This window comes from Amyelois transitella, chromosome 29 (assembly GCF_032362555.1).
Source record: "Amyelois transitella isolate CPQ chromosome 29, ilAmyTran1.1, whole genome shotgun sequence".
Taxonomy (NCBI): domain Eukaryota; kingdom Metazoa; phylum Arthropoda; class Insecta; order Lepidoptera; family Pyralidae; genus Amyelois; species Amyelois transitella.
In genome coordinates, this window is record NC_083532.1 from 4,108 (window position 1) to 16,429 (window position 12,322).

The following is a 12,322-nucleotide window of genomic DNA, read 5'->3' on the forward strand; positions in this document are numbered from 1 at the left end:
CCTAACCTAACCTAACCTAACCTAACCTAACCTAACCTAACCTAACCTAACCTAACCTAACCTAACCTAACCTAACCTAACCTAACCTAACCTAACCTAACCTAACCTAACCTAACCTAACCTAACCTAACCTAACCTAACCTAACCTAACCTAACCTAACCTAACCTAACCTAACCTAACCTAACCTAACCTAACCTAACCTAACCTAACCTAACCTAACCTAACCTAACCTAACCTAACCTAACCTAACCTAACCTAACCTAACCTAACCTAACCTAACCTAACCTAACCTAACCTAACCTAACCTAACCTAACCTAACCTAACCTAACCTAACCTAACCTAACCTAACCTAACCTAACCTAACCTAACCTAACCTAACCTAACCTAACCTAACCTAACCTAACCTAACCTAACCTAACCTAACCTAACCTAACCTAACCTAACCTAACCTAACCTAACCTAACCTAACCTAACCTAACCTAACCTAACCTAACCTAACCTAACCTAACCTAACCTAACCTAACCTAACCTAACCTAACCTAACCTAACCTAACCTAACCTAACCTAACCTAACCTAACCTAACCTAACCTAACCTAACCTAACCTAACCTAACCTAACCTAACCTAACCTAACCTAACCTAACCTAACCTAACCTAACCTAACCTAACCTAACCTAACCTAACCTAACCTAACCTAACCTAACCTAACCTAACCTAACCTAACCTAACCTAACCTAACCTAACCTAACCTAACCTAACCTAACCTAACCTAACCTAACCTAACCTAACCTAACCTAACCTAACCTAACCTAACCTAACCTAACCTAACCTAACCTAACCTAACCTAACCTAACCTAACCTAACCTAACCTAACCTAACCTAACCTAACCTAACCTAACCTAACCTAACCTAACCTAACCTAACCTAACCTAACCTAACCTAACCTAACCTAACCTAACCTAACCTAACCTAACCTAACCTAACCTAACCTAACCTAACCTAACCTAACCTAACCTAACCTAACCTAACCTAACCTAACCTAACCTAACCTAACCTAACCTAACCTAACCTAACCTAACCTAACCTAACCTAACCTAACCTAACCTAACCTAACCTAACCTAACCTAACCTAACCTAACCTAACCTAACCTAACCTAACCTAACCTAACCTAACCTAACCTAACCTAACCTAACCTAACCTAACCTAACTAACCTAACCTAACCTAACCTAACCTAACCTAACCTAACCTAACCTAACCTAACCTAACCTAACCTAACCTAACCTAACCTAACCTAACCTAACCTAACCTAACTAACCTAACCTAACCTAACCTAACCTAACCTAACCTAACCTAACCTAACCTAACCTAACCTAACCTAACCTAACCTAACCTAACCTAACCTAACCTAACCTAACCTAACCTAACCTAACCTAACCTAACCTAACCTAACCTAACCTAACCTAACCTAACCTAACCTAACCTAACCTAACCTAACCTAACCTAACCTAACTAACCTAACCTAACCTAACCTAACCTAACCTAACCTAACCTAACCTAACCTAACCTAACCTAACCTAACCTAACCTAACCTAACCTAACCTAACCGATCCCATCTTTAGTGTGTCCACCCCTGCTTGTGATACCTCCATCTCTTCGTCTTGACGCCGCCATCGATTCTGCATACCAGTCGTCTCCATCCAATTGAATTTTTCATACTATTTTGTCGATTTTCTTCTGTAACGGTCCATATATAATTCAAACATCCATTTTAGTGTAAAATCCGAATTTTTTCTTCCGAACCCCCCCCAAATTACTTCTGATTAGTGTTCCGGCTGCCTACCCCATCATTTTGAGCCATCCCCGGACAAAATACGCGAAAAATTCGCTAAGTTTTTCACATTTTAGTAGTTTCAGTTATATAAAAACACACTTTTTTGTCGATATTTCAAATTTTTTCTATCAAAAATAGTTTAGTAGTTTCTGTCTATCATTCCCTCGCCATCCCGCTTTTTCTGACACCCCAATCTTCACAATCCGTCCAGTAGTTTTTTAGTTATTAATTTTTTTCATTTTTTAAATACCTACCGAGGTTACCTTATACCTCGCACTCACATATCGGCATCCCATCTTTAGTGTGTCCACCCCTGCTTGTGATACCTCCATCTCTTCGTCTTGACGCCGCCATCGATTCTGCATACCAGTCGTCTCCATCCAATTGAATTTTTCATACTATTTTGTCGATTTTCTTCTGTAACGGTCCATATATAATTCAAACATCCATTTTAGTGTAAAATCCGAATTTTTTCTTCCGAACCCCCCCCAAATTACTTCTGATTAGTGTTCCGGCTGCCTACCCCATCATTTTGAGCCATCCCCGGACAAAATACGCGAAAAATTCGCCCCCCCGCCCACCCTAGATTCATCAGGCAGGTAAACACCGCTCGCCGACGTAAGTCGAAAACGAAAATCGACTTTTTTCCCTGTCGTTTTTTCTTGCTTTTGACTACTACACATTGTTCTTCCGGTCCCAAAAATAGTATTTGAATAGATTTAATCTCTTTAGAAGTAATAGTTTTAATTTACAGTCTGTTTTTTGATTTTCATTTTCATATCCTAATAAATTTCATTTATTCACCGACGAGACCATGGGGCTCACCCGGTCTCCCACCCGGAAGGAGGCGACTAATCGACCTCCCCCTGCACCCCCCAATCGCCCTTCGCGATCTTCCTCTCCCGTGCCAGGCCATTCCAGGGCCTTTGCAACTGCAACTCGCCTTTCCGAGCGCCCTCGTGTCAACATTATGCCTATTACTGAGAGTGATGATCTTGATCTTGATCTTGACATCTTAACATCCGGCTTAGACCTTCAATTTTCCGAATCAGACATGCCCCATCTTCGGTACATGTCTGACACCGAAGTAGCCAGTACACCCGAAGTGAGCGACGCTATCGCTGCCTCCTCACAATCATCCGCCAAAGTTGTGCCCGCTCGCAAACCTACAGCAACTAAGTCCACCAAATCCAGCGCAATGATCATCGAACTACCTGCCCGTTCCGAAGATGTGAAAAGTATGGACACCTTCATGGCGGTAGTTACAAAGTTAACGTACACCATCAATAAAGCAGTAAACGAAGGAAAGAGCGTCACTGCCACCAACAAGCGACTCATTGCGGCGGCGGCGCAGGAGATACAAAGATCTGCGCAGGCGTTGGTAAAGGTCAAGGAGACCGGGCCAACGGTCGCGATTGCGCCGACTCCTCCGACTCCGGAGATCCTCCCGGACCAGAGCACATTGCTCTCGATTATTCGGGAGAGTATCCGCGAGGAACTAAGGGCCATGACGCCGACGCCAGCGCCCTCTCCACCAGTGCCTGCAAAATCCTTCGCCGCGGCCGTGGCGACGCCCTCCCCCCCTAAGAGCATTCCTCCACCTTCGCGCACCTTGCCCTCCATCATCATCAAAGCAAAGGAGACTAGCGACAAACAGCAGCCAGTCGTGCTCGACGAGTTTAAGAAGAATATCTCATTCCGTAGAACAACATTCGCTCCCTCGAAGGTAAAACCCTTGCGCCAGAACATGCTCAAAGTAGAGTTCGACACCAATGAGCAGCGCGACCAAATCCTCCAAAAAGTGAACAACATCCCCGGCATTGCAGCTGAAGAGTCGAAGCTCCGTCGCCCTCTCATTATCTTGAAGGGGATTAGCAAAGAGGTCCAGAGGGAGGAACTGGTGGACATCATAAGCCACCAGAACCAAATCCCCAGCGAAGAAATCCGCCTTTGCTTCCTCTTGAACAATCGAAACGAGCGCTTTTACAACGCGGTGTTGGAGGTGGCCCCGGCGATCCGGCGCAGGCTGGTCGAGGGTGAGCGCGCGAACGTGGAGCACCAGCGGGTGCACGTGGCGGACTTCAGCCGCTTCGTGCAGTGCTATAAGTGCCTGCAGTTCGGTCACACTAACAACAAGTGCACCGCAGAGTCCCACCCGTGCGCCCACTGTGGCTCCACTGCGCACCAGGTCAACTCGTGCCCCGACCGCGCCGATCCCAACAAAAAGTGTTGCGTTAATTGCAAGGCTGTGCGCAGCGCTAACACTTGCCACTCTGCCACCGACAACAAATTGTGCCCTCGCATAGTCAACGCCATCAAAGCTCTCCAGGATAGCACCGACTATGGCTATTAGCAGCACGTTGGTCGCTCTCGATGCAATGATGTGCCCTCAGAAGAAGGAGGAGCCTTGTAATTGTGATCCAACGCCCTGTCTAAACGTGAAGTCGCTTTGCAAAATTAATATCACTTGTCAATTATAGTCACAAACCTAAATATAGCAGATCAATGGCACCCAATATTAAAAACATAGTTTTCGATAAATAGCGAAGATGGGTATCTGTATCAAATAGCAGAGACCCATCAACGCTACAATTATCAACAGTAACATCCACTATACCCATCTAATAAATGATTTATCGCCACACAAACAACTAAGCATCTTAAAAAAAAAAAAAAAAAAAAAAAACCTAACCTAACCTAACCTAACCTAACCTAACCTAACCTAACCTAACCTAACCTAACCTAACCTAACCTAACCTAACCTAACCTAACCTAACCTAACCTAACCTAACCTAACCTAACCTAACCTAACCTAACCTTTTTTTTTTTTTTTTTTTTTGTTACGAAGGGGAAATCCATTTACGGACGACCCCCCGGGTCTTCACCCGGGAGAGTGTGGGACTCCTGGCACCGAGTGTGCCAGACTACCGCACTAAAACCCCTCCGGCGCTTCCTTCCTGCCATTTCGAAGGCATCATGGGATCGGCTCTGCATTCCACCATGATGCCCTCTGGCTCCTCGGTGCGGCTTTACCGAGGATCTTGCCTTATTGGGCGACTAGTAAGTTGCTAGTCGCCCATACCGCCCAGGATCAGTGGTCCTGTTGGGGGAGTAGGTGAGCACGGTAACGTGCTCGCCTTCTGCCACCCCGTCCACGTCTATGTGAGGGCGCGTTTGAATCTTCCTCCCGCGCCCTCTCAGCAGCCTCCTTCTGCGAGATGACGGTCTCACAGAAGGAAGCAACCGCCACCCAGTTCCTCTCGCTGCATAACATCCTGTCAACGATGTTATGCAGCGAGAGGTCGCCATCCCCCAAAACCTCCACCAGCTCTTGCCGCTGCGCCGACCACCTTGAGCAGTCTGCCAGAGTGTGTTGGGCCGTGTCGTCCGGCTCTCCACACTCATGGCAGACCTCGCTGCCCTCTTTCCCAATACGGTACAGGTAATGACCGAAGCAGCCATGCCCGGTCATTACCTGTGCCAGCCTGTACGACACCTGGCCGTGGCGTCGATCCAGCCATTTGTCCAGCGATGGAAGGAGTGCCCCGATGGTGCGAACTCCGAATTCGGAGTTTTCGAGGTCACTCCTCCATCGCTCCCGTAACCTAGCCACGACCAGGTCCCACGTCTCCCTTCCTCTGCCGTCCACTTCTCTTTCGGCGGCAGGCAGAGCCCGCCACCTTGCCCTCTCCTTGTAGGCCTCCATATGGGCCAGCGCGTCCAGTTCCCACGGTGGGGTGCCAGCTAAGGCGCAGGCTGCCGCCCACGCCACCGTTATGTAGGCCCTGCATATTCGGATGGCTACCACTCTTTGTGGCCGCCGAAGCAGGGCCTTGTTGGCAGCGGAGAGCCTATCCGCCCATATCGGTGCCCCGTACAGTGCCATGCTGCGAGTGACATTCGCGTACAGGCGACGGCACGGGGCACCCGGCCCTCCTACGTTGGGCAGCAGTCGGCTGAGTGCTGACGCTGCACCAACGATTCGGGGAGCCATTCGCCTAAAGTGCTCCCCGAAGTCCCACCGTGGGTCCAGTATGATGCCGAGATATTTGATGTTCGGCATCATCCGGACTCTTTCTCCGTCTACAAGAATGGACGCGCCAGCCGGAGGCCTCCAACCTCTTCCGCCGAAGGCAATGGCCTCGGTTTTGTTGAGGGCCACCCTCAGTCCCAGCAGCCTGATGCGGTAAACCATCAGGTCTGCCGCGACTGCCGCTCTGCGTAGGGTCCCCTCCAATTCCTCGCCCCAGACAGCGACCAACGTGTCATCCGCATAACAGATGACCGCCATCCGAGGCAAGAGGACCCCGCGGATGGCCCAGTCATAGCCGATGTTCCACAGCAGGGGTCCTAGCACCGACCCCTGGGGAACACCGCAGACCATTGCCCTCGACGTTATTATGCCATTATTATTCTCGTAGAGCACTACCCTCGCCGTGAGGTAGTGCTCCACGATCCTCCGTAGATAAAGGGGCACCCCGTGGAACCGAAGTGCCTCCTTTATCACCTCAAAGGGGATGGAGCCGAAGGCGTTGGCGATGTCAAGGGACACAGCCACGGCCCCACCCCCCCTCTCAGTTGCCCTCTCCGAGAAGTCCCTCAGTGCCCCGATCGCGTCAATGGTAGACCGCCCAGTCCGGAACCCGAACTGGCGGTCCGAGATGTCCGGCCCCGTGTTTTCAAGATGCCGGATGATCCGGGACGCTATTACTCGTTCGAGCATCTTTCCGGATTCATCCAGCATTACAAGGGGCCTCCATCCGCTGGGGGAGTCCTCTGGCCGACCCTCTTTCCTCAGAAGGCAGAGCCGGCCTTCCTTCCATACCCTTGGGAACCGCCCTGTTTGGAGGCAATCTTCAAATAAGTCCCTCAGGCGATCCCCAAGGTGTATAAGCGCCACCGGTATGACTCGGCCCGGGACCCCATCAGGACCCGGCGCCTTTTTGCTTCGATGGAGTCGGTCTATGACCCGCTCCATCTCAGCGTCAGTGACCGGCGGCACTTCCGTCATATCGGAGGACTCCCGCTCCGGGGCAGCCATTCTCGGAGGGGCAAACTCTGGGACCTCGGGGAAGAGTCCCTCCACCACGTTTCGGAGGAGCTCCGGTTCGAGAGAGGCCATCGGGGCGGCACACTGCATCTTGTTCCGTACAAGTTTATACGGCCGCCCCCAAGGGTCCCGGTCCAAGGCGGCCAAGAACTCTTTGTAGGATTCGTCCTTGGCCTTGGCAATCGCCTTGGACAGGGCCTCCTTAGCCTCTCTGAGTGCCGTGCGCAGGAGCTCCTCCTCACCCTCCACGGTCGTCCGTCGCCGCCTACACCGGGTATATGCCCGGCGGGCACTATTGCTGGTGCGTCGGAGTACGGCGATCTCCTCCGACCACCAGTGTACCCGTTTTTTGTTAGGCGGCGGGCCCGATCTCCTCATAGAGGCGTCGCAGACCGCGACAAGCGACGCCCGAAAGCGGCAGGCCCTCTCCTCCACGTCGAGGGACCGGTCTGGCGATGGTGTTCGCCAACGTTCTATCATGGCCGCCTCTTCAGCTGAGTCAGCGTCGAGGCTGGCCAGGCTCCACTTGCGGAACCGGTCCCTTGGGAGATTGCGACCTTGACTGGGCGGCCGCACCGAAGCCAGTCTGGAGACCGACATCCGAACATATAAATGGTCGGAGAGGGTCTCCACATCCCCCAGGACACGCCAACCTGTGACACGTGCAGCGGCGGAAGGGGTAGCGAACGAAACGTCCACTATAGAGCCCCCATTCCACCGTACACAAGTGTCAGCAGTGCCCTGGTTTAGGACGCACAGCCCCGATGCCACCACCCAGTCAGAGAGGATCCTGCCGCGCAGGTCAGTGACAGGGGAACCCCATACCGGAGACTTGGCATTGAAGTCCCCCGCCACCACCACAGGCGTGGGCGCCGCTCCCGCAACGATCCGCCCCACCTCTAAAAGGAGACGCTCGAATTCCCGCCGCGGTCTAGATGGGGCGAAGTACACGGCGACAAGAATTATGTCACCCCATCTAGCCGCGACGTAGCCCCGGCCTGCGCTCTGTTTTACCAGAGGAGGCCGGTCTCCCATCCGGGGGATGGTCATACCGACCTCTCCCTCCGTGTCCCCCACCCATGTAGGGAGCGGGGGAACAAAATACGGCTCACTCACAATGGCAGCACTAATGCCCCACTCCGCCAGGTGTTGCAGCAAGAGGTCTTGCGCGCGGGCGGAGTGGTTGACGTTGCACTGCAGCAGCTCAAGTGCTTGGTGTTGGTGTCTGGGCATTAGTGCTCCATTGTGTTGCCTACGCTTTTCAGCCCGGTGGGCTCCAGTCGTCCCTTGGTGCGCGGGGGGTTACACGCCTTCCCTCCCATTGTGTGCTTCGCCGGGAGTTTGGCGTGATGGCACACCGCGCACCAGGGCTCCTTCTCCACACATTGCTGTGTGAGGTGCCCCGTTTTCCCGCACCTGTGGCAGAGTTCCGACCTGTCCACCGGTGATGGGCACAACGCCCTCGTATGGCCCAAACCCATGCATCTGAAACAGCGCATGGGCAGGGGTTCCAGGCCAGTGATTTTGGCAGACGACCAACCGATCAATATACGGCCGTCTGCCACGAGGGCGTTGGCCACAGCTACAGGGCAGGTCACGATGACAGCCCCGGTGAAGTCCGGTGTCATACGGATCTGCCCCACCTTTACGTGTTCCGGTGGACATTTGCCGGCCAGGGACACCTCATTCCGCAAGGTCTCCGGGGTGACTGATTCGTCAAACTCGGAGATTTTGATTTGGGCCGTTTTGTACGGCCTCGTGACCTCGGCCACATCCCCCACCAGTTCCCGGATTTTGTCAGCAAGGTTGTCAGCGACAACGCTGCTGTCATTTCCGGGAATCTCAATAATTCTGGCGCCCGTCGCCGTACTCCTCACCGCCACGTGATCCACACCCACGGTCGCCAGCTTTATCGTGGTGACCCTTCCCATCACCGTTTTGTAATCCACTGTGGCACCCGACTTGAGTGTCACTACCACAGCCGTCGATTTGGGAAGGGCATACTGCCGCTTGACCGGTGCGGGGGCCGTGGGGCGAGGAGCCGCACTATTCACCTCAGGAGGGGAGGATTTTTTCCCCTTCCCCTTATTTTTCCCCTTTTTAACCACCTCCGTCCAAGAGGAGGAGGGGGTGGGTTCCTCCTGGGGTGGGGCGCCAGAAGCATTTTGTGAGGGAGCTTGTTGGGCCTTTGCCGCTGTGGCTTTAGGCGCTTTTGGCGCCGGGCCAGGTCTTGCCGGGGGCATCAGGGTGGAACCTGTTGTTGCCCCCACTTTTCCCGTTGGTATAGGGGCCTCAGCTTGTTCGGCACTCTTGGCCTTTTCAGCCTCCTTGTTGCGGCGGTCAGCCGCGAGCGGTGGGCGCAGCACCTCCTGAGGGGCAACAATAGCCCTCTTTTCGAGCTCCTTTATGCGGTCGTTCATCATTCCTCCCAGAGAGAGGAATAGGTCCCTAGTGAGGGACTCTCCGAACGACCGCATGGAGCGGTCAACCTGGGCCATAATGTCAGCCGTTGAGGCCAAGGGTTCCGTATTGGGGGCCTTCCTCTCAGAGAATGCGGTTCTGAGGGCTTTGGTCTCTTGCCTTAGTAGAGCTAGCTCCTCCCGCATCCTCTTGTTGTCCGCCGCCATTTTGCGGATGACCTCAGACTCCTCGCCTCGGTCCGCGATTTTGTCCGCCGCTTCGAGGATCTCGGCGCAGGCGGACTTCATTTTGGCCCAGGTCGTCCCCTTTAGGTTCCCGGACTTCTTGGCCTCCTCTAGTACTGTCCGGGCCGCCTTGCGCACCACCTCCAGCTGACCGTCCACTATTGAGGCCTCATCGGTGATTACTTGGGGAGTATCCCTCAGGTAACCCGCCGCTTTGTCAGCCTCATCCTCGAAGTCGGCAAATTCCGACGCCATCAGTGACAGTTTAGCCTTTGCCTGGCTCAGTCCTGCACTGGTCGCCTTTGCAGGCGCACGCCCTCTCTTTGATATGCCAGTTTTAGTACCCTTTTCGGGAAGCATATCCACCTCGGCATTTTCGGCCTTTCTCTTCAGAGAAGTAGAGCCTGCCACCATCGTTACTTCAGGAAGTAGTTCCCCCTCCGAGTCGGAGCAGTCCGTGGCATACAGTGACCCTCCCAGGCTGCTGTACGCCGACTTAGAGCCCTCCTTGGCGCCTCGGGGGGTTACCGACCGCCCTCGGCTGCATCTGGCCGAATTTCGGCCCGACATGTTGGGGTTTTTGACCCAATAACTTGGGAACTATTGTTCCCACGACCACACGAAATAAGGCAAAGGGGGGCGAAACTCACCCCCTTTCACCCTCAAGCACAAAAACTCACCTAACCCAAAGGGTTGGGGAGTAAAAACGAAAGGAACACCTGCAAAACTTATTTGGCGCAAGCGTCTCCTGTGAGAAAAATAATAGCAATCCTGTTTTTGCACTATAACTTTGGAACTAACGGTCCAATGGTTACAGTGCAAAGGAAAGCTATATAGTGCTCACGAAGACCCAAACGACACACAAGATTGCAGATGAGAAGGAAGGAAAAGAAAAAAGATATGAATTTTACAAATAAAATTAAAAACACAGATACGCAAAATAAATTTAAAAGTGAAGAGCACGTTTAGCCCCGTAACTTTTGAACGGAGAGTCCAAAAATTACGCGGTAAACGGCAGTCCCTGAGGACAAGCGAAGCCCTTCACAAGGAAAAAGAAAAACAAAAGAAAAGAAAAGAAAAGAAAAGATATAAACGAAAAAATAAATACACTGTCAAAAATAAATAGCAAACAAAAACTAAAAAACGTCAAAATCCAATCCAAAAAGCGAAAATCAAGAACCAAATGTATGCCAAAAATTGTGTGAGAATTTATTTTATCCGAATTGCAAATTATCGCACAAGTCCGACCAAAGATAAACCTCAACCTAACCTAACCTAACCTAACCTAACCTAACCTAACCTAACCTAACCTAACCTAACCTAACCTAACCTAACCTAACCTAACCTAACCTAACCTAACCTAACCTAACCTAACCTAACCTAACCTAACCTAACCTAACCTAACCTAACCTAACCTAACCTAACCTAACCTAACCTAACCTAACCTAACCTAACCTAACCTAACCTAACCTAACCTAACCTAACCTAACCTAACCTAACCTAACCTAACCTAACCTAACCTAACCTAACCTAACCTAACCTAACCTAACCTAACCTAACCTAACCTAACCTAACCTAACCTAACCTAACCTAACCTAACCTAACCTAACCTAACCTAACCTAACCTAACCTAACCTAACCTAACTGAGTCTGCTTCGAGCCGTCGTGGAGTGCAGACGTGCTCCGACGCGCTCCGTGAATAAAAATAGTGAAAAATTGCGAAAAATAAAAATTGTGTTAATTAAGTGTTAATTAAGTTGAAAATAAGTGTTCATAAGTGCTCAGTGTCACGGTATACATACCTGGTCTCCAAGGACTACTCCAAGCTGGACAGGATTGCGAAGATTCTTCTGGATTTATCTAGATCCGATCAGCAGGCCTTGCGCAAAGGCATAAGAACACGTGCAATCCTAGGATAAGACAAGACACTGTAAATACTTTTCTTTTTATTGTTTTAAAATCGTGACCTTAGTTTTTCTTTTATCATATTTTTATGATACTGCTCCCTTTTTTCTTTTTTACAACTTATACAAATTTACTTTTAATAAACATGACTCTTAACCCCACGCCAAAGACCGTGTCTTTTAAAAAGACACTCACCTACTACGATAACAACATTCTTTCTCCCACTCAACTGCCGAGTGACTCCTCCCTCACAGACTCCCCTCCCAGTGTACCTGCAGCGGAATGGGCTACTCCTATAACAAGGAGTAAATTTTTACAACACTTCCCAAAAACCCCGCTCCTCAGAGAGGAGAATAGAAGGAAGATCTTGACTGACGACGATCGGGATATGTTGGGCGGCAACATCAGAGGCCTCCTGGAAGCTGCCATTAACGAGGTCGAAACGGCGCTACGATTAAAGCGGACGACCAAAGACTCGGTAATTCAAAAGTTAAAAGCGGTGGATGACCTGGTGTGTGACCTGGCCATTTACCAGGAATTGAAAAATTTCACACCAGGTCAAAATCCATGTGTGAGAACGCAGACTTCCCCTGCTCCTGAGGAAGAAGAGAAAATCGGGGACATCAAGAACCACCTGAAGATGCTGACCGACCGACTGGAAGAGAACTCAAAGACCTTAAGAGATCTCAAGGAGGCTTTCAACAATCGGACTGAATCAGGAGCAGACACAGGTACGCAGCCCCGAACGTATTCGCAGGTCGTCGCCAACGTGAAGGAACCACCCGTCACCTACCACTCCGTTATTGTCAACGACAAGGCAGGAGTGGAAACAGGTGACGAGGTGCTGGACCAAATTAGAGAAGTGGCGGGAGAAGGCGGGGATTGGG

At 51.2% G+C, this 12,322-nt stretch overlaps 1 protein-coding gene across 1 annotated transcript; it reads right to left on the minus strand.

Moving 5' to 3' along the window:
- Positions 1–8,117: 8,117 nt before the first annotated feature.
- On the minus strand, positions 8,118–10,100 carry LOC132903724 (uncharacterized). Its single transcript, XM_060952577.1, has one exon. The coding sequence runs from the start codon at positions 10,098–10,100 to the stop codon at positions 8,118–8,120; it is 1,983 nt and encodes a 660-aa protein (XP_060808560.1).
- Positions 10,101–12,322: the final 2,222 nt, after the last annotated feature.

What these genes read in the sequence shown, in the direction of transcription:
- LOC132903724 (XM_060952577.1), bottom strand. Translation starts at nt 10,100, where the DNA reads ATGTCGGGCCGAAATTCGGCCAGATGCAGCCGAGGGCGGTCGGTAACC.